Consider the following 25,012-nt stretch of genomic DNA (forward strand, 5'->3'; position numbering starts at 1 on the left):
GCTTATGGGTCAGGATGTAGAATGCCGAGCTACTTCTCCAGCACCAGGCCTGCCTGCCTGCCACCACCGTGTTCTGTGCCACCATCTCCCTCTGAACTGTAAGCACGCCTCCAGTTAAATACTTCCCTTTGTAAGAGTTGCATGGGCCGTGTCTTTTCACAGCCATTGAGTGGTGACCAGGATGATAATGACCCTTTTACTGTTTTTCCATCGCTACTATTTACTATTCCAAATGTCAGATTTGGTGGTGGTCGGGGTCAGGTGGGGCAAAGTGTTAGTGAGCCTAACACCTCCAACGTTCTAGATAGGTGCTCTGCCACTGAGCCACACGCGCCATACCACACACGCCACGCTCACTCGATAAATACAAAAATCTCGAAATCTTGTTTTTCTAAGGTGGAGTTTTGGGGATCAAATGTAAGCAAACTGTGAGCTGGGAGTCATCAACTCACACTCAGTGTCAGCTGACCTGAATCAAGACAGGCTAGATTGAGGTCACAGCATGGAGGTTCCCAAGGAGAGCCTCTCTATATGATGCCATTCAAGACAGTGTAACAGCTCAGCCATCAGAGCCAAAGGCCTCTGATGTTGAAAAAAAGAACTGCAGGGCTGGAGAGGTGAGAGCATTTGCAGCTGTCATGAGTTCAAATCCCAGTGCCTACCTCACACACACCTGTATCCAGCTCCAAGGGACCCAGCATCCCCTTCTGGCCTCCTGATCTTCATGCACACTTATACACACACACACACTAACAAACCCCTTAAAAAAGAATAACTGGCTTTTCAAATGTCTGTTGGATTGAAGAGAAAAAGGACATCCGTGAAGATGATGATTTTTCTCAAGTGCATTATGTTAGAAAAGTGACCTTCACATCATGGAATGTAAATCTTTTTATGAAAACTCTTGTTTTTGCACAGTAGGAAAGCGTCGGCATGTACAGTACAAAAATAATCACCAACCATAATTATACTGAATCCCTCTCATCAACTGCATACTAAGTGTCTTCCATACAATTTTTTTTTCCATATAAAAATATTGGGAAAAAACTGATAAATAATGGGTAAGAGAAAGATATTCCTAGGCAATTAGAATTGTTGGGACACTGTGAGGTGTTGGAACACATAGCCATGGGACATGCCTCCTGACGGTGCTGCAGGCCAGACAGCTAAAGAAAGCAGAAGTGTCTGGGTAACTTTCCTACTCAAGATTTCGCGTACTAGCCATTCAATACATTAAGCATCTTCCTTGGCTATCTGTGTTTTGCTGTGATCCCAGACCAAAACCACAAGAACCTTTGATTCGGTTAAACAATACTGAGCGGTACTGAATACTCTGAAGCTGAACACGGCCACCAGCTGTCACCGTGTATGACAGAAGTCTGAAAACATCCCCCAGGGCGATGCTTGGAGAAGCTGTGTGTGGAGGTCAAGCCAAGAACTTTGACTCCAGAGCGAAAGGCTTAAGGGAGAAATGAACACTCAAAGATGGAGGGGTCTGCTGACGTCGCCCGGCTGTGGATTGACCTTGGCAGAGAGACACTTGCTGGTTTGGGCTGGAAATATTATTACTCTCTGGAATCATCTCTGTCCGCCTGCACATCTAACGGCATGAAGCACTCAATTGGGCAATGAACATTCTGTCAAAAGAGAAGAAAAACATATTAGGAGCAAATACTCCGAGAAAACAAAAAGCATGCAGGGGAGATTTGTGTCACAGGTATTTTAGAGGAAGGATAACTATCTAGTTTCAAAAGACTGGCAAGGTACTGAGCAACAGACAATGCTCAGAAATTTAGTAAATCATAAGTTATAACTCATAAGACTGTGTGTATGTAAAAGGCAAGAAGTAAACCTTAGCCATGCAGATGGTGCCTATCTTGTTTGTTTTTGTTGTTTCGTTGAGACAGTAGTTTCTGAGCCTGAAGCTCAGTAATTAGACTATGCTAGCTTGCCAGCCCCAGGGAGCCCCTATTTCTGCCTCCTCCGTGAGCGGATTACAACAGATTACAAGCGCTTGCCATGGTGCCTAGCTCTTTGGCATGGAGTTCTGAGGACTGAACTCAGGTTCTTAGCACCGAGTCATCTCCCCAGCCACTGAAGACTTGTCTCCCATGTAAATAAAATAAATATATCCAAATCAAATATAATAACTGAAATAAAGCTCACTTGGTTCACCCCAAAGCAAAGCATCTGCACGCAGAACCCCTGCTAGGCCCCCGGCAGCGTTGGGGCGTGTGCGTGCACTTACAGTGTTTGTTCTCTGAGGGTATCTCTGGGTGTACTGGTTGTAGGTGTGGGCCGTGGTGCCGTCGGGGCTGGGTTCAGCAGCCCCGGGTCTGCGGCAGTTGTCACAGCGCCAGCCCTGGGTGGAGAGACGTGAAATTTAATGGGGTACTCTCATAACTTAGAGCTCGAGTTGAAGAATCTCAGCTCTTAGGCACTGGCAACATGAACGGTTCACCAAACAGGAAGCTTCATGATGCCTTCAAGCATTTGTAACTCTTAGAACGTACCTTGGCCTATTACCATATCTTACACGGACATATCTGTCTACATGTGCTTTTCTTTCTTCTGACATATCCTCACTTGTTTTCCCACGCAAGCCCTACTCATCTTCCCACCCTCCTCCTCGGTAGGCTTTCTGCTGTAGGTGGCGGATTTCTTAGAGCCCTCTATGGTTCCGAACGGTGGCTTGAGAGCGTGTGGACAAATTCCATCCTAACAGACCCACAGGCGAGGAATAACTGGGGAGGAGCCACAGAGGACACAGTGGAGCTCAGGTGGAATTAGAAAACTGGCTGTATTTTCTTTTCAGTCAGTCCCTTTTAAAATCTCTAGCATTGTAGCCTCAGCTCTGGCTAGAGATGGTGTGAGAGACAGGAAGATACGGCAATGGGCAAGAAGCATAGGCAATGAATGGGCCTATGCTTCCTTTTGAGTGTTGCTGGACATAGATTTGCTTCCGACTGGGAGGAGGAAAAACTGGAGCTGATTGGGTGAAAGGTGTCACCATTATCAGAAACCCTAGGAAAAGGGAAGTGGGCACTAGGGAAGTCATGGAGAGGGATGCAAACTCTGGCTTGAAGTAGCATCTTTTGCCTAACTTGAATGACAGTAGTACACGTCCAGAGGCAGGTAAAAATCTCTGTGAGTTTGAGGCCAGCTTGGTCTACATAATGAGCTCTAGGATAGCCAATGCTACATACGATATTTTTGAGACTCTGTCTCAAAAAAAAAATTTCATATTAGAATCACTGTCTTATACAATCATTTAACTATTTTTTGACCCATTCCTCCACTTAAGAGACTATTTCCCATAAGACCTGCTTGCAGAAACAATAAAGGTGCTTTGGTCTCAAACTTTAACTATCATGTTTCAGAACTTAGAGAGGCATTACTCAAAGGGTTTCATGTTCATAAGTAACGAGTGATGAAGGGAGGCCAAAATCTACCTCCCAGCAAAGTCACTCATTTAGACCATGGTGACTGAGTTTTATGATCTGCTTCTCTAAGTGTGTTTGTCAGAGAGAGAGAGAGAGAGAAAGAAAGAAAGAGAGAGCTCCATCCGTTAATAATGGATAAAATGAGACTGTCAATCCCATAGGCTGCCCAAGGTCTAAGAAGCTTCTGATGATGCCCAGAATCCTTCCTGTGGCCAGATTAATTTTCCTTTCCTTTAAAAAAGATTTATATATGTTTTTATTTTATAAGCCCTTGCCTGCATGTATTTCTGTGCACCACGTCTACCTGATGCTCAAGGAAGCCAGAAGAGGGCATCAGTCCTCCTGGGACTGGTTGTTAGGGACCTTGTGGATAGATGAACCAAGTCCTGGTCCTCTGCCAAAGTAGCATGTGCGCTTAACCATCTCGCTGGCTCCCAGATTCATTTATTTTTTTCAACAGCTACTTTCCATTATGCTACTTTCAATCGTCGGTAAATGCCAAGAACATTAACCACTTTACTGTGTGTAGGGGGGTGGGGGGGTGCAGATTCCTCATGCATCAGAAGGTGGGGACCTTTTAAGGTCAGGCCCTTTATGAAACCCTAATTTCTAAAAAATTAATTGCACTTATTCATGAATGTGTATGTGCATACATGTGCTACAGCATGTGTGGGGATCAAAGGACAATTGTGGAGCCTGTCCTGTCTATTACCTTTTCTTTCTTTCTTTGGTTTGTTTGTTTGTTGAAACAGGGCCCTGGTTGTCCTGGAACACACTCTGTATACCAGGCTGGCCTTAACCTCACAGAGATCCACTGGCCTCTGCCTCCCTAACGCTGCGATTAAAGGCGTTTACCACCACACCTGGGCCCCTATTAAGCCATTTCGAAACTTCAAATTTTTCTTTGTTAAAATACGAAGATAGAAATTGTTGTTACGTTACTGAAGACGGGCATATATATGAAATGGCTGAGAATTCCTGGGCTTTTGTAATGAACCTCCCAGCCCTACAGAATTCTCTCCCTCCTCCAATCTTATTCCTTACCAAAAGATTCCAGGGGGAGGACCACCTCCCTGGGAACCACTTGAAGCAGCTCTTCTCAGGCAGGGAGCATGCTGTCTCTGCTTTTTTCTTCCTCACTTAATATTTGCCATCCTTAACCCCAGGTGACTTAAGTTTGTCTTTCCTAGGAAGCCTTCTCGCTGATCCCCGCCCATCCAGAGCTGTATTTAGTCAGACTCTCTCCTGTGATTAGCTTGGCTTGGCAGGGTATGCTAATTTAATGTCTCCAAGTACATCGTTAAGAGCCAGGGCCACTTCCTGTTCCCTGTTTGCCCATTATTACTTAGCTCAGTATTAGAGTGATAATAAGGGATCTATTTTTAGGTTGAGCAAGGGCACGAAAACAGCTGCATTTCTCTTAGATCAAGGTATTATTAAAAATGCGAACAGCACTGCCACAGAGAGGCTAGTACTCCATCAGCACAGAGCTGGGGGCTTAGTGCTGAAGTTCAGGTGAGGACAAACAGGACGGCCTGAGAGTTTTTAGTCACTGGTGCGGGTGCAGAAGCTATTATCAAGGAGGTGGACAACGAGGGAGGGACATAGCCATCTTGGGGCTCGTCATATGAGGCAAGGCACACCTGTGCTCATAGTACATCCATGATGGAACCTCCTCTGTGCTTTACCTAATCACCACTGGTCTTACCCGTTGGCCCCCGAAACACGTGCAGGAGCAAATGGCTCCGAGATACTCCTTTTGCCACTGTTCTCCAACATGGTATGTCTTCCCGTCATCATAACATGTCGCCTCATCTGCATGTGGGCACAAGCCGGAAACAGTCGTAAGACCAAGAACAATCATGAAGACTCATGCAGAACAATCATGCCCTAGACCTGCCTGCGCATGGACCAAATCTCACCAACTTAGGTGAACCGTAAAGAGATGTTCCAAAGCCTTGGTATAGTAGGCCAGGTGGGCAGACGGAAGTCATGTTTTAAAAGCTCAGTCTACTTGTAACACTCCACTGCAGATGAACAAAGCGCTCAGGCTATAAGAGGGCTAATGTGCTTGGACGTAACGTTCTGTCATGAGCCATTCACTGTTGACGCATGCTACCGATTTCCCAACAAGACTGGCAAACCCACTGTGTCCACCCCACCCTGTTTTGGCTCTGTTAGAGTCTAGAAACCATTATTAGGATGACGTACGGGGATCACACTTGAATTCTCCCTTCCCATTGCCGAGGCACGTGCAGCTCATCCGCTGGCCATTTTCTCCCTGGCGATCCCACTTCTCCCCAATCTTGTAGTTCACACCGTTGTCATGGCACCATTCTGTAAGGTAGGGACAGCACAGGCAGAGAGTTACTTGTGGTCGGACTCACACGATGGGCAGAATACTTGGACAGGGCATAAGGAATGGGAAGTCCAAGTCAAAGGTCACCGTGTCTATGATGGACCATTTCTTCATCATAACATTTAATGTTTTCCAGGCCAGTGTTGACTTAACACACCAAAATTGTTTCATAGGACTAATCAGTGATTTGTTTGGTTCTATAAATGGAATTGGAGAATTAAAATATATATATATATATATATTGGGGGTTTGCAGAGATCCTAGATACACATAGTTTAATTAAACATTAAAAAAAGATTGGGGCATGGTGGTGCCTGACTTTAATCCAGTACTTGGGAAGAAGAGGCAGGCAGATAGATTTCTGTGACTTCCAGGCTAGCCTGGTCTACAATGTGAGTCCACGATAGCCAGGGATACGCAAAGAAATCCTGTCTCGGGGAAAAACCAAAAACATAAACAAACAAAACATTAAAGAGAGAACAGCTAGTGTCTACCTGTTACCACGTAGTTCATCTAAACAAAAAGTGATCAAAGGTAACAACAAACAAAATAATGACAATCAATAACTTAGGCCTACAAAAGATGAGTTCTAGGAAGTATCCAGTCAGCAGGAACGGTGTCTAGTGTCATGTAAGATGCCTTTTAATCTCTCTGATTTATACCACACAGAATTCACTTAACACACTTAGACAATGCAGTGTTCCTTCCACTGTATCAACAAATGCAGCCTTCCTTGAATGATAAGCAAAAATTATAAGATAGTTATGACCTTTTCAGCAAAGAACATCGAGCCAAAGGCTCACAGGTAAAATTATTGTATACCTCCACAGCTGCAATCAGGTATTGACTCATTAAAAGCACACAGACTCCAACACAGTTTGTTCTCAGAGCTGAAAAACCACCTAGTCAATGCCAAGTGTTATCCTTCCAACCCAGCACGGTGGACAGCCCGCTGTGCTCCGTCCAAGCTCAGAAGTCTGCAGCCACTGCAAACTTCCTGATTTTAAACCTTCAGACTGGAGTTAGCTACTTCATGTTAAGGAAAATGTTTCACAGAAAATTTTAGAGAGCTGCTAAATGTCACTTCATGGAATATCGTTCCTATAATTATCCACAGGCTTGTATTTATGACATAATGATTAACACAGAAAGAGACGAACTTCCAATAATAATTATACCTCCAAAAAACAAAGAATAAATGAATGGTTATACACTCCAATACTAAAGCTTTAGGCTCATTTTCATCAATAATTCGAGAAAAAAAAAGTCAACCTTTTTAAAATTTGAAAATTAAGTATTTTTCCAGTCAAAGTTGATTTTAACATTTTCCTTACATTTATTGATTTTCACGTGTGTGTGCACAAATGTGTCTGTACATATGGGCATTAGTGTCCCACAGTGCATATGTAGAGGTCAAAGGGCAATCTGTGGGAGCTGGCACCATGTGGGTTCCAGGGATGGGATGGAACTCTGGTTGTCAGGCTCGCCATCACCAACTAACCATCTCTGAACTTGATTGTTAAGCGTTAAATGCATTACCAAGACATTTTCCTCTATATTACTAGCAATGTTTGTGTGTGTGTGTGTATGTGTGTGTGAGTGTGCATGAGTGTGTGCGGGCATGTATTACAATACACGTATATCTGGGTATGTTAAGCAAAATGGTGTTTGTGAGTTAAATGCTCCTCTCTGTCCTTAGTCAACACTAAAGACTGAAAGGAATTTGGAGTTTATGGCTGCCTGTCTTATATCATCTCAATTAGACCAAACTCTAATGAGATTGTTAATTTCACCAATTTAGATATAACTGAATATTTCAAAAAGTGTATCACCACTACACATATATTTTTATTGATTGGTTGGATTAGCACACAACTCTTGAGATGCAGTAATATTCAACAAGTAAAATTTCCCATCATCCTTCTATGATGCAAAATGTTACTTTGAGTCAAACAGTATACTTCTGTTTGCATCATGTTTGGAAGAGCCTGCGCCTGCCAAACATGCTTCCGTGGCCCAATTAGTGCAAATGCATGAGACTAGAAGAGATGGAGGAATAAGTAGATGGACCAAGCAAGCTACTCACTAGATGAATCGCATCTGAAATGACCACTGCCAAAGCCCAAGCACTGGCAAGTGAGCTTAAAGCCAGAGTCAGACAGTCGCTCCCATTCATCTCCAATGGCGTAATGGGAAACCGTGTAAGGGTCAAAGCACGAATCATCCGTGGGTTGGTTCAGGCCTTCATTGACTATGAACAAGAGGAGAAAGGAGGAAAAAGAGGAAAACACATTTATTGATAGTTTTGGACCATAAGAAGAAACATCTGTAGTATATACCATGACCTAATCTAGTAGCAATAAGAGCACAAATGTTCTTTCTCATCAGCGATGCTATGATGTAGCCAGTGGCCACTTGCCACAGCAGAGTTAACGTAGTCCATCTTCCTTCATTCCTGTCTTCCGTTTCAAAATGTCATCTTTTCCAGGAAATCTACTAATCATGACATGAAACAGATCTTAAGACATTTTAACTAGCTAAGAATGTGTGCAGTGACGCTTCTCCAAGATGCCTGAGTATCTTTGAGCTAATTAACATTTCTCTGCTTCTCTTTCCTCATCTATAACAAATACATGGGGCTAATAATATAACTATACCTTCCTCTCATTAGGATCTCATAGAGGCTACATGAAACCAAGACATCAAAACTCTGGCCTATCATCAAGATGCAGAAATTACTCACTAATAACTATTGCTAGTGAGTAATTAACCATCTTAGATAACATTCCTTGCTTATACTTAAAATAGTCTTAACATTTTTATATAACATTATAATGCAATCTACACTTATATTATAGCATTTTTTTTTACAGTTACTATGAAACTAAGAAAAACTGGACTTTCCAATGAAGAGACATCACCATGATGTAGACGATTTGAGTAGGTAAAAATCTGTCGCTTTCCCAAGATCTCATCCCTCCCTTCTAGAAATTTTTTTTTCTTTTAAGGATTAAAAAAATTAAAAATTATTTTTAAAGAACAAAAAAATAATAATCTATGTAGGGGCCAGAGAGGTGGCTCAGTGGCTAAGAGCAATGTCTGTTCCTGCAGAGAACCTGGCTAAGTAAGGTTCTCAGCACCTACATGTTGTCTCCAAGCTATCTGTAGTTAACTCCAGTCTCAGGGCATTTGACCCATTGTTTGTGTTCCTTGGGCACCAAGCATGTACATTGTACACAGACACATTACAGGTAAAACATCAATTCCCATGTAGAATGAATAAATGAATAAATAAGTAAATATAATTTGCATAAATGAGGCACACCCCAGGTTATTCTCTAAATGTTAAATCAGCTAACTTACTATGACTCTTATCCCTCAGGTGGATATTTCTTTTTATAGCACAAAAAAATCAAAAGTACAAATGCAATCCATATTTGAAATGCCTAATATTCCAAAAGCCGCCGTCCTGCAAGAGCTAGAACATCTGAAGTGTTTTAAAACCGAGAGAGCCTGGTAACTAAGAACACTGGCGGAGCAAGGGGCTGGAAGAAAAAACAAAGGGTCTGGAGCTCTTACATGGGCAGTCACCATCTCAAAACTATCCAGGAATTTAAATTCTGCTCTGACATTATGGAGCCTGAGCTGCAGAGCAGGTTTCAGTCCATCACAGACAATACAGTCGGATTCTATACACACCATCTTCAAGAAAACAATATAGAAAACACCCACAAAAATCCAATGCTTAAAAAAAAAAAAAAGAGTCCTTTCATGTGGCATTTTACTAGTGAGACTACAAAAACCAAATGCTAATTATGGTGGATGTAATACAGACTGTCGGACCACTTCTGCATAGCCAGACGTGCAACTGCTTAATTTACGCGTGAAATAGCAGTCTTCTCTCTGAGGAAGGAGACCGAAAGGAAGTAACTGCCCCTACACAGAAGTCCTGCTACCTGGAAGAAGTCGGGACTTAGCCCTGATAGTGTAAGAAGACTCGGGATTCACAATTTCAGTTACTCCCTAACTCGTGTTCCTCGGTGAATCTTTAGCTACTGCAATTTAAAAAGCCAAATGGCACACTGTTGGCTTCAAAAGGCTTTCCAGAGGATACACAGAAGGTCATTCAACCTTTATTTAGATTTTTCATGATTAAAGTTATTTAGCCTTTATTAAGATGTTGCATGGTGGTCACTGAACTTTTATTAAGATTTGCATGGGGGTCATTTAACCTTTATTAAGATCTTGCATGTATGTGACACGAAATGAGTATGAAGACACATATAAAGAGGCTGGAGAGATGGCTCAGGAGTTAAGAGCACTGGTTGCTCCTCTAGAGGACCTGGCATAGTTTCTAGCACCCACATGGTAACTAACAAGCGTCTGTGACTCCAGTTCCGGAGGATCTGGCGCCCTCTTCTGGCCTCTCCGTGGATGCTGCATGCATTTTGCGCACAGACATACATGCAGGCAAAACACCCATACACATAAAATTAAAATAAGCAAATGTAAAAAGAAGAAAACAAAGAACCATATAAAACTGAAGTTTGGAACAGGGAGCTCTTTGGAAAGAAAGGGACAACGCTGGTAACGATTTACGTCAGGAACAAAACCTAAGCCATCACTCAACGTTGCGAAGGAGGACTGTGCTTAGGTATTCTGTTCGGGTTAGGAACGTAAGTGGACCATAGTATGGGACAAGCGACTAGTAAAAGGTATCCAGAAGCCATTGCCTCTATCAACTAGATACTCAATAAGAAGAACAAAGGAAATTGGACTGAATAATATGAATTTCCCTTCCAGGCCTCCCATCCTGTCAATCATACATTATATATATAATTGTATAAGGGGACATTTCCTGCTGTTGTGTAGTTGTGCGGTCAAAGACAACAAGGAACAATAGACAAAGCCTTCTCTGGTGATCCAGCCGGAAGCACGTGCCTGCACAGGACAGCAGTGTACCTACCATTGTTGCCAACGGTAATAACTTCTTCCCGAACCTTGTGCCTTCTCTGGTTTTGCAGTGCCTCAACTATGATGTTGTAGGTGACACCTCTTGTAAGGCCAGTCAGAGTTGCACTGGTCGAAGTTCCAGGAACTTGGAACTGTGCACAGGAAGAGGGGAGAAAGCATTCCAGTGACAAACAGGCCTGTGCTCTCCTATTCTGTTAACAACCCTCCCTGTTTAAAAACGAAGAAAAGGAAGCTGGGAGGCAGAGGCAGGTGGATCTCTGTGAGTTTGAGACCAGCCTGGTCTACAAAGTGAGTCCAGGACAGCCAAGGCTACACAGAGAGACTCTGTCTCAAAAAAACAAACAAAAAGAGGAGAGAAAGGGGAGTGTATAGGATCCTCACCCAGTCAAGAGGAGATCTTAAATGAGTGCAAAGAGCCATCATTTCCGCTAGATCTTTCTACCTAGGTGTTCCACAATTACCAGAAGCCCTCGGCTATACCAGCCTCCTCTGAGTCTTGTAGCTCACTGGAACTCTTGCCAAACCCCACACCCTTTCATAAACTTGAGCACCATGGAAGATGAGTGCATTCCAAGCAAGGTGCCAACACAGTACAACTTGGATTTTCCTACGACACTGGCACATCCCCAGACTCAAGTTTCTGAGCTAATAACAATGTCCTACGGGTACAGTCCATTTTTAAGTTTCTGCCACTTTCTAAAAATAACACAATAAAAATTGATTCTTGCACCAGTGGGACAAATTAAAGAATGGAGTTTTGGAGAATCTATCTCTCATAACAGCTGGTACCCAAAGGTTCACCTAATCTTCCTAGACACATAATAGATAATGTGACCCTTCAAGGACAGATACCAGGGGTGCCATTTCCAACTTCATATAAATATTTCTTTTTTTTTTCTTTTCCCTAAGATCATCTTTTTATTCATCTCACTAAGTAGCCTCCGGTGTAGGAGAATAATAAAAATAATTTCATTCTCTCTATTGAGTCACACTCGGCGACAGTCTCCGGCTTAAGCTCCAGAGCCACAATGAGATAAGAAAAACAACCCGAGAACTATAACATCTGTCCTGGGAAAGCAGACATCTGACCTGAGAGCTTTCGTGAATTCTGTTTGCTTCCTTCCTGGATGACACAGTTACAAATGAAGAGGGGGGAGGAGGAAATTAGTCACCTGTAAGGGCTCCTCATCGGTGCCAACGGGATGACATGAAATGATGTACTCAGAACTCTCCTGGAATGGCGGCCAAGAGATGGTTGTTTGTGAGAGAGCTTCTTGTCCTGTAGAGGCATTTGGATTGAGGCCCGGAACGTGAGGGTAGAGGTGGTAGTCTACGTCACCCCTGGGAACATGAATCTCCTCATCTACATTCGGCAGGTATGGTCTTGGCCTAAGCCTGACGGGGGTGGCCGCGGTGGGTGGTGTGGTCCGCCTAAAGCCATGTTCCTCAAAGATCATTTGTTGCCCAACACTGGGTTGTTGGTAGGTTGTGCCAGGAAGTTGAATACCATTTTCGGTGTCATACCCAGGGTTGGTGATGAAAGGGGTCTTTTGAACTGTGGTGGGAACATCCAAGATCTCAGGTCCATGAAGATTGGGGTGTGGAAGGGTAACCAGTTGGGGAAGCTCATCTAGCCAAGAGAGGTTAGAGCCAAAAAAGCAAAGCGCATTAAGCTCAAGGAAGAAGCAACAATCACAGTCAACCCAGGCAACAACTGTACATCAAACTGATCAAGACTCCCAGACAACCAGCAGTTCTCAGATCACAAAACACTCTCTAGAAAGGAATCTGGAATTTTTTTTTCTTCACAGATTTCTTTATAGTTTAGACAGGAAAAAAAAATGTTAGTATAATTTCTCATACAGACGAAGCTTTGAACCGGCGAGCCCCACAGAAAGCCACTTTTGCTTCAATTAAGCCTTTGCAACTGAAATATTGGATTTGAAGTTTCAGAAACCAAATACTAAGTCAAGACGAATAGGAAAGGTCCCATTCAAACTATCAAGTTTGAATTGCTGACAGTGAGTGAGGCTTTTTAGATTGTAGGAAAATAAACAAATCAGACATCTTTAGAGCATGTTAGGTAGTTCCTGTCAAAGAGTACGATACATAAGACATACTGCTAGAAAAAAAAAATTAGATAACCTATGAGAAATGTGTCGAAATGTAGTAGGAAACTTCACCCTGCAAAGCAACCATCGGTTATGAGTCTTTACCTGTCTTTTTCCTCCCAATCAGAGGCTCACTCTTCTGATTGTTCCTCAGGGCGATGACATAGATGGTGTACTCGGTGCCTGGCTCCAGACCTGACGGGGAACACAGCCATTTCATTGTGATGGCAGGCATGGCCAGCCAAGCAGCGGTCATCGGCTCAGTAGAGAGAGGCATTGCTCCCAGCTGCCTGAAGTCTTAGAAGTGAGATCAGTTCCACTCCTGTCTACACTCACAGACTGCACTCGAAGGCCACTCAGCCGGCTGATCATTTTACAATCACAGCTGACGCTTGAACGAGCCTTTTCACAATAACCTTCCTGGAGGATTCTTTCAGCCTGTAAATAACCTATCGGTACTGCATGCCACCAGTGGCACGCACATTTGGGAGAGATCACCATGGACTCCAGACTTCTGTTTAATCACTAACCCCTTTCAATGACAGAACAAAAATTAGCGTTCGGCTCGTATTTTTCCCATACCAGATTCTGTTTTCTTGTGCAACAAAGAAGCTGTGATTTCCTGATATCCGTGTTCTAGGGGAATTTCAACATCCATGAAACACTATACGTACAATTTATCTTATTTGGGGGGACAAAATAATGAAGAAATAAGCAAATTTACACCACAGAGTAATACATCATAGTGTGCGATATGACGGCACTGAAATCACATGCTCACACAGTTATATCTTTTGAGAAGGCTATTTGTCCCTGAGGAGGAGAATGCCTTCATTCTCATAAAATAGCATCAAGACACAACTGGGGAGTATTACGGATTTTGGGTATCTATGATTAAGGAGGAAAACGACAACACGGAAGCAATACCGGTAATGGTGGCCTCTGTGACGCCAGGGCGGGGCCGAGGGACCACTTCTCTGGGAGGAGATCCGGGCTTCTCATACTTGATGATGTAGCCAGTGATCCTGGCACGGGGCGCCTGCCAGGATACTAGCAAGGAATTGGGTGTGGTGGTCAGGAACCGCAGGTTGGATGGCGCATCAATGGCTGAAAGCAAACAAAATGGCACCTTAGAAAGTGAATGGCCCTGAAGCTATTCTCCCGTTTGCACCCAGCCCCAGCAAACAGAGCAGGGAGGGAACCTGAGAGTCCCCGGAGCTGTAAAAATCCCAGGTCCCTAATCATTTCTAAAGTTTACACAGCTGATTACAATATGCATCAGCTGATGTTTCCTTAGCAGAAAGTGGAGTTACCAGTGGAGGCATCAATGACCACAGGGGAGCTCCGGGCATTGTCATTTAGAGTGTACAGGTGAATCTTGTAGTCGGTGCCTGGCTGTAAACCTGGAATTTAAAGAGACATGCCTTTTAGCCTTGCCTGCGTTACTAAGTGCTCTAAGTTCTCATGCTTGCCTGCAATTTCTTCTACTCCTCTACCGTGGCATATTTTTGTAGTCTACCGAAGGAGTTTACAGGGACGAGGAAAGTGAATGAGAAACCTTCCTCAAAAGCAAGTCACTTACATCCTGATATCGAGTTGTCTCTGATCACAGCTTCTACCTGTATTACAGTGCTGTTTGTAGTTATAATTTTGATTATTATTATTTTTAAATCTAGTCATGCTAATACCAATGCACTACTATTTTGTATCTTTTTGTTTTCTGTGTTAACTTAAAAAAAAGGGGGGGGGTCGGGCTGGAGAGATGGCTCAGTGGTCAAGAGCACTATCTGCTCTTCCAAAGGACCTGGGTTCAATTCCCAGCACCCACATGGCAGCTCACAACTGTGTGTAACGCCAATTCTGATGGATCTGACACCTTCACACTAATGCACATAAAATTAAATAAATTAAAAAAAAAAAAAGGGTTTCATTCACTATGTCTGGTCTTAAACTCACATCCTCCTGCCGCAGACTCTTACCTATGACTTTCGGGTGTGCGTTTTTTTTTTTTGTTTTTTTTTTTTTTTTCATTAAACAAGAAATGAGCATGTTATGAAACAACAGATTTGATGAGTGAAATTTATAGGTCAAACGAAAGTCAGGAAGTCAAAAGGCAATCAGACTTTCAAATGTGTTCTAGCTATGGGATAACTAATGAGCTACACAGTCACACTGCTGTGTGCGCCAACCTGTAATAGTGTAGCTTCTGACATCAGGGCTGATGGTCCTCTGAATTGGGGTCTGGCCGTTGGCTGGGATGGCATCGACTTGGAAGCCGGTGATTGTCTCCGTCTTTGTTCTCCAGCTAATAGTGATGGTGGTCTCTGTAGCATCCGTCACACGGGCCCTTCTCGGAGGGCTGACATCTGTGCGGAAGCACAGCTGGAGATTAATGCATGCTTGGCTCATACATGTAAGGGTTTGATATTTTAAAACACGTCCTCATTATACAAATACATTCACTTCCAGAAATGCACTGACTGATAACGTGTAGGTTCATCCCCCTTTGATATCAGGAAGAATGATTGACGGTATTTAGGAAAAATGAAAATAGTCACTTCTCATGTCTTTCCTTTGAAGAAACTGAAAAGCCTTATGAATAATACTACCAGTGGTTCCCAGGGCTGACTCTGAAGTATCTAGAAATATTTTGAACAAGTGTTGCAATGAATAATTTACTGTACTGTAAAAATGTGTGGTAGGAATATAATAACATAATCAATTAGTAATGATCTGTGTGTGGCCAATAGTATTTTGTCACTTTTGCAAGGCTTCACGTCTTCATCATTCCACAGATGATGAAACATAAACTTACTGATAAAGCAGAGAACAGGACCACAGACCTAATTTAGCCCCGTATTTCCTAGGACAAAAGCCACTGCTTCCTCCCCACACTGGAACTGTAGGAAGAGAGACCCTCAGCAGCAGAGCATAAACCAGCTATGGGCTTTAGCCAAACGGCACCATAACACACTGACATGATTCCATTTTGTTCCAGTGGGCCATCTTCTGGATGGCATACGAAGTGAATCATCAAAACAGTAAGCTATTACATGAGTTTCCAAATTCTACTGTTGAGTTGTTGGTTAGATTTAAAGATCACTCACCGACCTTTTATTTTTACTTACATGCAAGGTTTGTCAATATGAAAACATTTCACCACTTACTCTCTAGAGTTGTGACAACTCCCTGTGCTGGTCTGCTTGTCAATGTGTCCTTGAGAGCGTAGACACTGACTTCATATTTGGTGGCCACCTAGAAATAAGGGCATGAGGAGCTTTGGTAATGGTGTTGCATGAAGCCTAGAGAGCTCTGGCAAAGCACTGGAAAAACGCGGTTATCATGAAAGGCGATGGGCACATACCACTTCAACTTCCCAGGTCAACTTCACTCTTACCTATGATTAACAACGCATTTAAACTAAATGAATTTTAAAATGCTCTCAGGGGTTAGGTCCGAGCAATCCGCAAATGGTAATAAAAAAAGAATAATAATAATTAAAAAAAAGATCAGTATCAGCCCCCTTTTTTTTCCAGCTTTTATGATCTTATGGGTATCAGTCATGTTTTGTTTTTTTTCTGATTGCAAAGAGATGAGACAAAGTTTCTACTCTTGTCTCTGAACCCTGTTCTGCTGCTTGCCTTGGAACTGGTCTTGAGTTAACATGTGCATCAGGCCCTTAGAGTCCTAGCTGGTTTCTGCAGATCTAGAAAGGGTTTTTAAATGTTATCTGTTTGTTTCAGATGGCCTCACTCAGTAGCTCTGGCTGTCCTGGAACTCACTCTGTAGACCATGCTGGCCTCAAACTCAGAGATCCACCTGTCTCTGCCTCCCAAGTGCTGGGATTAAAGGCATGCGCCACCACACCTGGCTGATTTTTAAATGTTCTAATTAAGGGTGGTGTCCAGTTAAGCTGGTACTAACTGGGGAATGCTTCTTGCCAAGGAAGCACCACTCATGAAAGCTGTATGTTTAGCCAGCGGATATATAAATTGCCCCCCACAGAATACAACCTTAAAACAAGCAGAATACTTCTGTCAAAGAACTGCACAAAATCCAAAGCTATTCCTAACATTCAAATCCAGTAGTCTAGAAAATCCTAGGTCAACACTATCAACTTCTGTTGTGCAAATTTATAAGAAAATCATCTGCTGATAGAAGGAGAGGACTTTGGGTTCATTATGGATTAGCCTTCTACTACCTGATGAACTCCGTGAGATGACCTACTTCCTGGTTCGAGGGACGGAAGCTCACTGCTTACCATAAGCCCTGAGACAATCACAGACGAGCTGTCTGGAGAAAGGTTGATTTCCTTCATTGGTCCCGTCTTCTCCTTCGGGGTCACCCGCACTCGGTAGCCAGTGAGTTGGACATTGGGTGCTGTCCATTGGGCACTCAGGCTGGTGGGTGTCACCTGAGTGAACTTCAGGTTGGTTGGAGCAGGAATGGCTGCGGGAGCGGTCATTGGTTAAAAGGTTATCTTATAGGGAATGAGGAAAACGGAAAATAAAGCCAATTGTAAGAAGTAGAATGGATTGGTCCTGTAGGGACTGGACTCCCTGGCCCAGCAGGGAGTCGGCACAGACACATAACACGAAAGGATACAAAATTGTGTTTTAATACTCAGAATCACTGGAAACACCTGGGTAAATGCCACCACTGAAAAGAGACTTTGGGCCTTATCTCACTACCCCTTCGAGAACCCAAGAGTTGAATTACCATATTGGTCATTAGAATTGATTTTTTTTTTCATTTGTATGAAAAAAATGAGCAATGGCCCTTTCTCTATATAAATTATCTTTGTATGGGAAACTAGGTTACAGAGTATTTCATCCAAGAGATAGAATTATGTTTTTATTGTCTCTTTTATTTGGGAACCCATGGCAGATATCACTGCTAAATTTGAAGTATTCTCTGCGGTGCAGCGTTAAGAAGAAAATTGGTTCACGACAGAGGCAGGAAAGAGAAGCAAGGAGCAGTAACACAGACTGTCACCTCTACACGCTAAAGCATTCCAACCTACTCCGTAAGTAAAGCACAAAAGGATGAAGGATTGTGGGAGGCACTCGCCCTGATGACTCTGTCCTCAGCCTCTGGATCAGACAGAATCCTTGAAGCACAGGATAACTAGCCAGGGGAGAACTTCCCCATGTATTCTTAGATCATGCTGTAGGGAAATGCCTGGCTTAGGGTCATTTCTCAGAGTAAGCTTTATGATCCGACACTTCTTTCCTTCATGTGAGGAGAGGAAGGGTAACCACAGAGGTGTGTCTCTTAGGAAATAATGCACAATTCACTATCATCTTCAAATGTCTTGCTTTATAATAGATTATATATATATACACACACATATATGTGCACATATATTAAGCTACTTCAAATTTCTTTTCTTTTCTTTTCTTTTTTTCAAGACAGGATTACTCTGTATATCCCTGGCTGTCCTGGACTCACTTTGTAAACCATGCCGGCCTTGAACTCACAGAGATCCCCCTGCCTCTGCCTCCCTGAATGCTGGGATTACAGGCATGCACCACCACACCCGGCTCAAATTTCTTTTCACTAGACTTAGTTAACTAAATATCACCTAACTCTTGTTTGTTTGTTACCATTCCTCATTAAAGAGGACCCTTCCTAGGAGTTTGAGGGCATTTGTCTACTCTCCCTTCTGTGGGAACCAATAGCTCAGTAAAATATAACGTCAGCAGGGCGTAAAGCCGCTGCTCCTGTGGGCACGCAGGCGGTGCGGTTCACGATATACCTGTGGACTGGACTCCAATCAGGGGCTGGCTCTCCATATCATCATGCAAGGCAACCACACTGACTGTGTACTCAGAACCCGGCCTGAGGCCCTTCAGCTCTGCAGTGTCGTCTTCACCATCAGGTGCAGGGAAAAGCTCATGGATTCCATCCTCAGGGCTTGAGTAGGTCACCCTGTACCTGGAAACTTGCCCCTGTGGGCTTTCCCAAGCAATTTTGATGGAATCGACATCCACGTCAGTGAATGCCAGTCCTTTAGGGCGGTCAATGTCTGTTAGGCAAATTAATGGTAAGAGGTTATGTGAAAAGCAAGTTGTGAAACAAGCATAATTTTTATACCGTGCAAAGCAGTTCTACAGATAACCATTTTCCTTGACGAATTAAACTCCAATTATCACACTATTAAGATAGTTACTTGACATTTGCTTAAAAGGCTTTTTTTTTTTTTTTGGTTTTGAGGTTTAGAGTGTTTATTGTCACATTACTTATTGAAACACAGGTGTGCATAAGCTGTGTAGACACCCTGCAAAAATCTCCACATAGGAAATTTAGTTTCATTTGTATCAATTCAAAGATATTCTAGATTTGATTTTGCAATGTGATGTTAGTCTCATAGACCTGGATTTTCTATGTCTTGGAAATGGTAACGTTGATTTTCAGTGTTCAGTGTAGACTGCTATAATCTTACTCAAATTCTTCTTTTCCCTCTATTAACTATTATATTAAAATGCTGGAGCTGGAGAGATGGCTCAGAGGTTAAGAGCACTGTGCACTTCCAGAGGTTCTGAGTTCAATTCCCAGGAACCACATGGTGGCTCACAACCATCTATAGTGAGACCTGGTGTCCTCTTCTGACATGCAGGCAGAACACTGTATATATATTAAATAAATACATCTTTAAAAAATAATAAAATAAAATGCTGATCCAGCCATGCCCTCCGAACATAACCGCCTCATACTTCAGTCAACTTTACCATCCAGTCGTAGAAAAAGTAGGTCCTAGAGAAATATTTCAGATTTGCTAAAGGCAAATAAGATTTTGCTGAGGCTATTTGAGCAAAGGAGATTCGAAGCAGAGCAGCTTTTGGTGGCATCATTACAGTGGTTTTCCCTGAAAGCTCCCTGTATGGCACCAAGAAGAAAAAACATGTTTGCCAAGGGCTCATCTCAAGATAGGAACCAACCAACACACTGCCATTCCTTGTATATAAATGGCAAAAGACGTATGGGGGCATTCAGACATCCAAGAACAACATGACTTTGGAAGGAGCAACTAAGGGAGCATTGGTTACGTACTGGTTACTGCAGTTTCAACCAGGGGCTGGCTTTCTCCGTTCCGATTCTGAGCGTAGACACTAACCACATACTCCACTGTGGGCTGCAAGCCTTCAATGGTCATTTCTGTTTGATCTGCAAAGGAAGGAGAAGCAATTGTAGGTCTATAAAGCTACCCGAGCCACTCCTGAGAGCTTAATGACAAGCAGATGTTGAGCCTGTGATTTTCACTGGCAGAATAATCACGAAACACCTATTCTTCTTGGGAAAAAAGGCAGAGGATTATTTCCTCTTGGGAAAACCTATTCATTTGTAACAAAACTGGGGCTGGGGAATACGGTTTAGTTAGTAAAGTGTTGTCTCGCACAAACAAACCTAGGCTTTGGTACCCAGTAGCACAGTAAACTGTATGCCTATAGTACCCACATTTAGGAGATAACAAATGAGAGGTTCAGAAATGTAAGGTCACCCTTGCCTACACAGTGCATTCAAGGCCAGCATAGACTTCATGAGACACTGTCTCAAAGGAAAAAAAGAAAAAAAAAATTAGCATCCTGTCGTAAAATCATATTCAACTTAACATGATGCCCCAAAATTAATGAGGCTAGTCTTGAAAAAAGAAATTAACTTGACCTTAAGAAACTGCCTTGAGATCATAATCTTGCAAACCATTTTCTATGATAAAAAGCATCAGATCTAGAAGAATCCTCAATGTCCGTCCATCCTTCTCTTCCTGGCGACTAAAGATTTACGGACTAAAGTGTCCATACTACTGTGTTAAAAAATAAAAACAGAAATATATGGATACTAAAGGTTTAAAAGTTGCCCTGTGACATGAGCTGGCAACAGGAACACCACCACGTGTGCCATACAGGCCACGTACTTGGAGTGAGAATGTCTGCGCTCCTACTGCGTCCGTCTTCCTAGAAGCGGCATGCCCGCCGTGCTTACCTGGACCAGCAGTTTTGGTTTTTGATGGCCCTTCGCCGTTCTTGGGAGTGGTGGTGACCCTGTAACCGGTCACAGGAGAACTTGAAGGCAGCCACCTGACGCTAATGCTGTTGTCCTGAACATCCGTCACCTGCATCTGGGCCGGCTTGTCGATTTCTGTTAAGTTTTAAAAAAAGAAAAAGAAAATAGGAACCAGTGAAGCGCCAGGGTTTGAGGGCAGGGTTGGGCAAGCCCTTGTCTTCAGACTGATCTTCTGCTTCCATTAATGTACTGCATGTGTTCCTTTTGACGAGACTGGAGGGTTGGCTTGAAGAAGGACAGGTGCGCATGCGGACACTATCACAACTGTTTTTGACGTGACTGTTTCATGCCACACACAAACAAAACCACCGCATCCCAGGCAGGCCTCTGTCTCCCACTCCGTCGGCTCAGCCCATCAGTTTTCTACAGGTATTTATGAACGCTCTTTGGCCTACGTCTCCACGGGGTATAGCAGTAGTTAAAAACACAGACAAAAACGTCTGCTCTTGAGGTCTTCTTTGCACATGTGTCTCAACGTTGTGTTACTTATGAGTGGTGTTAGCTATAGGCTTTTGTCTTATTAAGAATACAAATCAGGATCGAGGGTACAGTTCAGTGATACAACACTTGTTTACCATCTACGCGATGCTGGATTCAATCCCCAGAACACACAGAACTAAAGGAAAAATCAATTTCACAGTGAAGAAAATACCTTGGGAGAATTCTGTGATAATCGTCTTCGTAAATAACCCCCTGTCACTCCAGAAGAGAAGTTTGTACCTGTTTGGTAATTGATGGAAATTGGTTTGCTACTGGCTGGACTGTCCCCGCGGCCAGTGACCGCATATAGGGTGATGGTGTAGTCTGCTCCGGGTTTAATATTGTTGATGGTGGCTGTGGACTTGCTCCCGGGCACAGTGAACTCCTGCACAGGGCTGTTTCCTCCTGTATGAAAAAGGGGTGAGTGGAGAATTTGAGGAGCCAGGAGTTACTCCAACACTAATAAATCATGTATGTATGTAAATCATGCTGCTGGCAGAGTCCCTGGTTAAGGCCTGCTGCTTTAACACCGCCTGAAGAGGCAGGTGTATTTATGCATGTAGGAAGCCCTGGTAAGTATATAAAAACGGGGAGAACTCTCAAGCTAATGTCATCTAAGCATCCCTGGGTGAAAATGTCACCGACTTGCAGATAGATTAACAGGCAAAAGGTGAAGAGATTCCCCAGGAATGAGTGAACTCCCGAGTTGATGATAAAATGCCAAGTAGTCGGCCCTGAAATCATGTACATATAAGCAACTCTAAACCAACGCGGTAAGTTGTATTTATACATTTTTTGGGGGAGTGTGTGTGCGTGTGTAAAAAGAAAAAGAGCCCAAGAAATTGGGGAAGAAGTAGGAAAGGAAAGGGAAGGAAGAAATAATGTAATTATAATTAATTTTTCAAATAGTCAAAAGGGGGCAAAAATGTGGCTCACTCAACCTAAAATTGAAAGAATTGCATTCTTTTCCAAAGTGTTAGCAGAATATTTGTTAAATTGAGAGAACCCAGAAAAGAAAGGAATTAGCAATGATTATATTTGTGAATATATAATAAACATTTTTCCTTCGGCTCTGCCTTCCACCTCTAGCTGTAGTGTATAAACTTTTGAACTTCGTTTTATAATGAATTAAATGTAGTTCCCACGCATTTGTTGGGCAGAAGAGAAGATTCTAAACGGGCCTGCTAGCATTCAATCTTACCCACTGTCCTGTTTCCAACGACCCACCCTGACCCCGCTCCCATCAGGGTGAACTGGAACCAAAGGAACATACCTGTCTCTCCATAGGTGATCCTGTAATACCGCACAGAGACGGCGGGAGGTTCCCAGCTGATCAGCAGGCTGGTCGGGGTGGAGGCGATGACTTCCAGGTCCCTCGGAATATCAGAAACTAGAAAGATCACAGAAAAAGTTTCACATCCATAACTTCCAAAGAAAGCTCTGATTCACAATTTGTTCTTTCCCTAGATGATTGTTAAATTTCCTTCATACAAAAAATATCAATGCAACACTAAGCTAGCAGAATTAAAATCTATGAAGAAGTAAGGGAAGCTAAGGAGAGACCATTTCAAATCGTGATAAAATTGTAACTTCTTTTTACCTCAACATTTTCTTTGGAAAAATAATCTAAAACAAAAGTTATAAAAACTCCATACACACTTGTTTTGTTTTGTTTTTGATGTTTCAAGGCAGAATTTCTTTGTGTGACAGCCCTGGCTGTCCTGGAATTCGCTTTGTAGACCATGCTGGCCTGGAGCTCACAGAGATCCCATCCAAGTATTGTTAACACATGCCCCTATTCGTAGCTAAGATACAGATGATCATGATAACAGGTCTCCCAATCACAGTCACTGAAAATATTTTTATCTAGTTACACAGATGTCTATATAACCTAGAGCCTGACTCATACAGGCAAAGCCATCTACTGCTATACTATATCCATAGCACCTCTTTGATTTAATTTAAAACGTTGATTTAATTTTGAGACAACTGAACTACACAGGCTAACTTTGAATGCACAGCAGCCCAAGATGTCCTCCCAAGCATCTGGGATTTCACATATGTGCTACCCGGCTCAACTGAAAAATCATAGATTTACAGTTACTTTGGGACCATGTTATGTTTTTGAATGAAATATTATTAAAAAGAAAAAAATAAAATAAATATCCAAGCTGAGAGTAGTAGTAACTCATGCTTGTAATCCCATCTCTCAGAAGTTGAGGCAGAAGTGTGAGCTACGAAGCCAGTTCTGGGTCCGTCTGGACTATGAGACTCTCTCAAAAAAAAAAAAACAACAAAAAAAACCCCAGAAAAAAAACAACAAAACAAACAAACAAACAAAAAACCGTAAATAAAAACTGACCAGCAAAGCCACCAAAACATAGATAGCCAAATCAGGTGAAAATTTCTCAGAGTAAGAAATTATCTTTTGAGAAGGCATTCTTATAGCTAGATACAGAGGCAGAGGCAGGTAAGTTCGAGGCCAGTCTGGTTTACAAAGTTAATCCAGGAAAGCCAAGGCTACACAAAGAAACCCTGACTCAAAAAAATGAAGAAATGCACCCTTGCCCTTTTTATTGAGGTAGTTTCTCATTGAGTAGCTCTGGCTGACCTAGCACTCACCAGCTTGACCTCCAACTCAGAGATAGGCTTGCCTCTGCCTCCCAATTGCTAGGATCAAAGATGTGAGCTACAGTGCCTGGTTCCATCACTGTCCTTTCTGTGTCTCCAGCCGTGATTTACTTTTCTAGTGATGCTGACCCAGATGACATGAAGCTTTTTCAGAGACTACACCAAACCAAAATCCATACAAAGGGTTTCTTTGCAGAATAAAAAAATAAAATAAAATTACCTGTCGCTTGCTGGCCAATCAGCGGGGCGCTCTCCTCTCTGCCATTAACGGCAATAATGCTGACAATGTACTCTGTGCCGGGATTGAGGTTGGTGAGGGTGATAGAATTCCGAGAGGGAGGCACCCGATCTTGCCTGGGTCTTCCTGCAGAATGTTCCGCGTGATGGCGAATTACGTAGCCGGTGATGGGGGCTCGAGGCGCCACCCAGTGGACGGTGAATGAGTTGGCAGTGATATCAGAAGAATCAAAACCAGTTGGGGAGTCAAGACCTGTTTTTGCCACACAAAGAGGGGAGAAAACCACACAACAACCGCCAGCTTAGACATGGAGGAAGATGTACAGGGGGGTGGGGAGGACGGACACAGATCCTGTTCTATAATACTTTTAGTTGACCACAATCAACTCACATATGCACTCATCCTTTTTTTTTCTTTTTCAAAGTAATTGAAACAGTATGTATAATTTTCTGCATCATATTTAAATACTGATATTTTCAAGGGCTTTGGCATTGTACCTGGTAGTTTTACGTCAATTTGACACAAGTTAAGGTCATCTGAGAGGCAGGAGTGTTAAAGAAAATGCCTCCATAAAATCAGACTGTGGCAAGATTTTCTTGATTAAGATTCAAAGGGAGGGTCCAGCCCCTCGTGGGTGGTGCCATCTCTGGGCTGGTGGCCCCAGGTCCAATTAGAACCTAGGTTGAGCAGGCCAAGGGAAGCAAGCCAACAA

The 25,012-nt window shown here is 42.9% G+C and overlaps 1 protein-coding gene across 12 annotated transcripts in view; it reads right to left on the reverse strand.

The window, feature by feature from the left end:
• Positions 1-876: 876 nt before the first annotated feature.
• Positions 877-25,012, reverse strand: part of Fn1 (fibronectin 1) — a 68,615-nt gene continuing 44,479 nt past the window's right edge. For 2 of the 12 annotated variants that reach the window (XM_021651562.2, XM_021651557.2), the window contains 19 exons: positions 24,283-24,552; positions 22,705-22,821; positions 21,672-21,836; positions 20,871-21,026; positions 19,941-20,054; positions 18,646-18,915; positions 17,149-17,336; positions 16,055-16,142; positions 15,077-15,253; positions 14,201-14,290; positions 13,815-13,994; positions 12,993-13,082; positions 11,949-12,055; positions 10,769-10,907; positions 7,889-8,053; positions 5,655-5,780; positions 5,152-5,258; positions 2,249-2,362; positions 877-1,637 (listed from right to left, as the gene is read on the reverse strand). In XM_021651562.2, the coding sequence (XP_021507237.1) occupies positions 1,566-1,637; positions 2,249-2,362; positions 5,152-5,258; positions 5,655-5,780; positions 7,889-8,053; positions 10,769-10,907; positions 11,949-12,055; positions 12,993-13,082; positions 13,815-13,994; positions 14,201-14,290; positions 15,077-15,253; positions 16,055-16,142; positions 17,149-17,336; positions 18,646-18,915; positions 19,941-20,054; positions 20,871-21,026; positions 21,672-21,836; positions 22,705-22,821; positions 24,283-24,552 (2,735 nt within the window). In that variant the 3' untranslated portion in view covers positions 877-1,565. Of the gene's footprint in view, positions 1,638-2,248; positions 2,363-5,151; positions 5,259-5,654; positions 5,781-7,888; positions 8,054-10,768; positions 10,908-11,948; positions 12,407-12,992; positions 13,083-13,814; positions 13,995-14,200; positions 14,291-15,076; positions 15,254-16,054; positions 16,143-17,148; positions 17,337-18,645; positions 18,916-19,940; positions 20,055-20,870; positions 21,027-21,671; positions 21,837-22,704; positions 22,822-24,282; positions 24,553-25,012 lie in introns of all 12 variants that reach the window. The other 10 variants (XM_021651556.2, XM_021651553.2, XM_021651555.2 and 7 more) reach the window with 5 other exon arrangements.

This window comes from Meriones unguiculatus, chromosome 15 (genome assembly GCF_030254825.1).
Source record: "Meriones unguiculatus strain TT.TT164.6M chromosome 15, Bangor_MerUng_6.1, whole genome shotgun sequence".
NCBI classification, from domain to species: Eukaryota; Metazoa; Chordata; class Mammalia; order Rodentia; family Muridae; genus Meriones; species Meriones unguiculatus.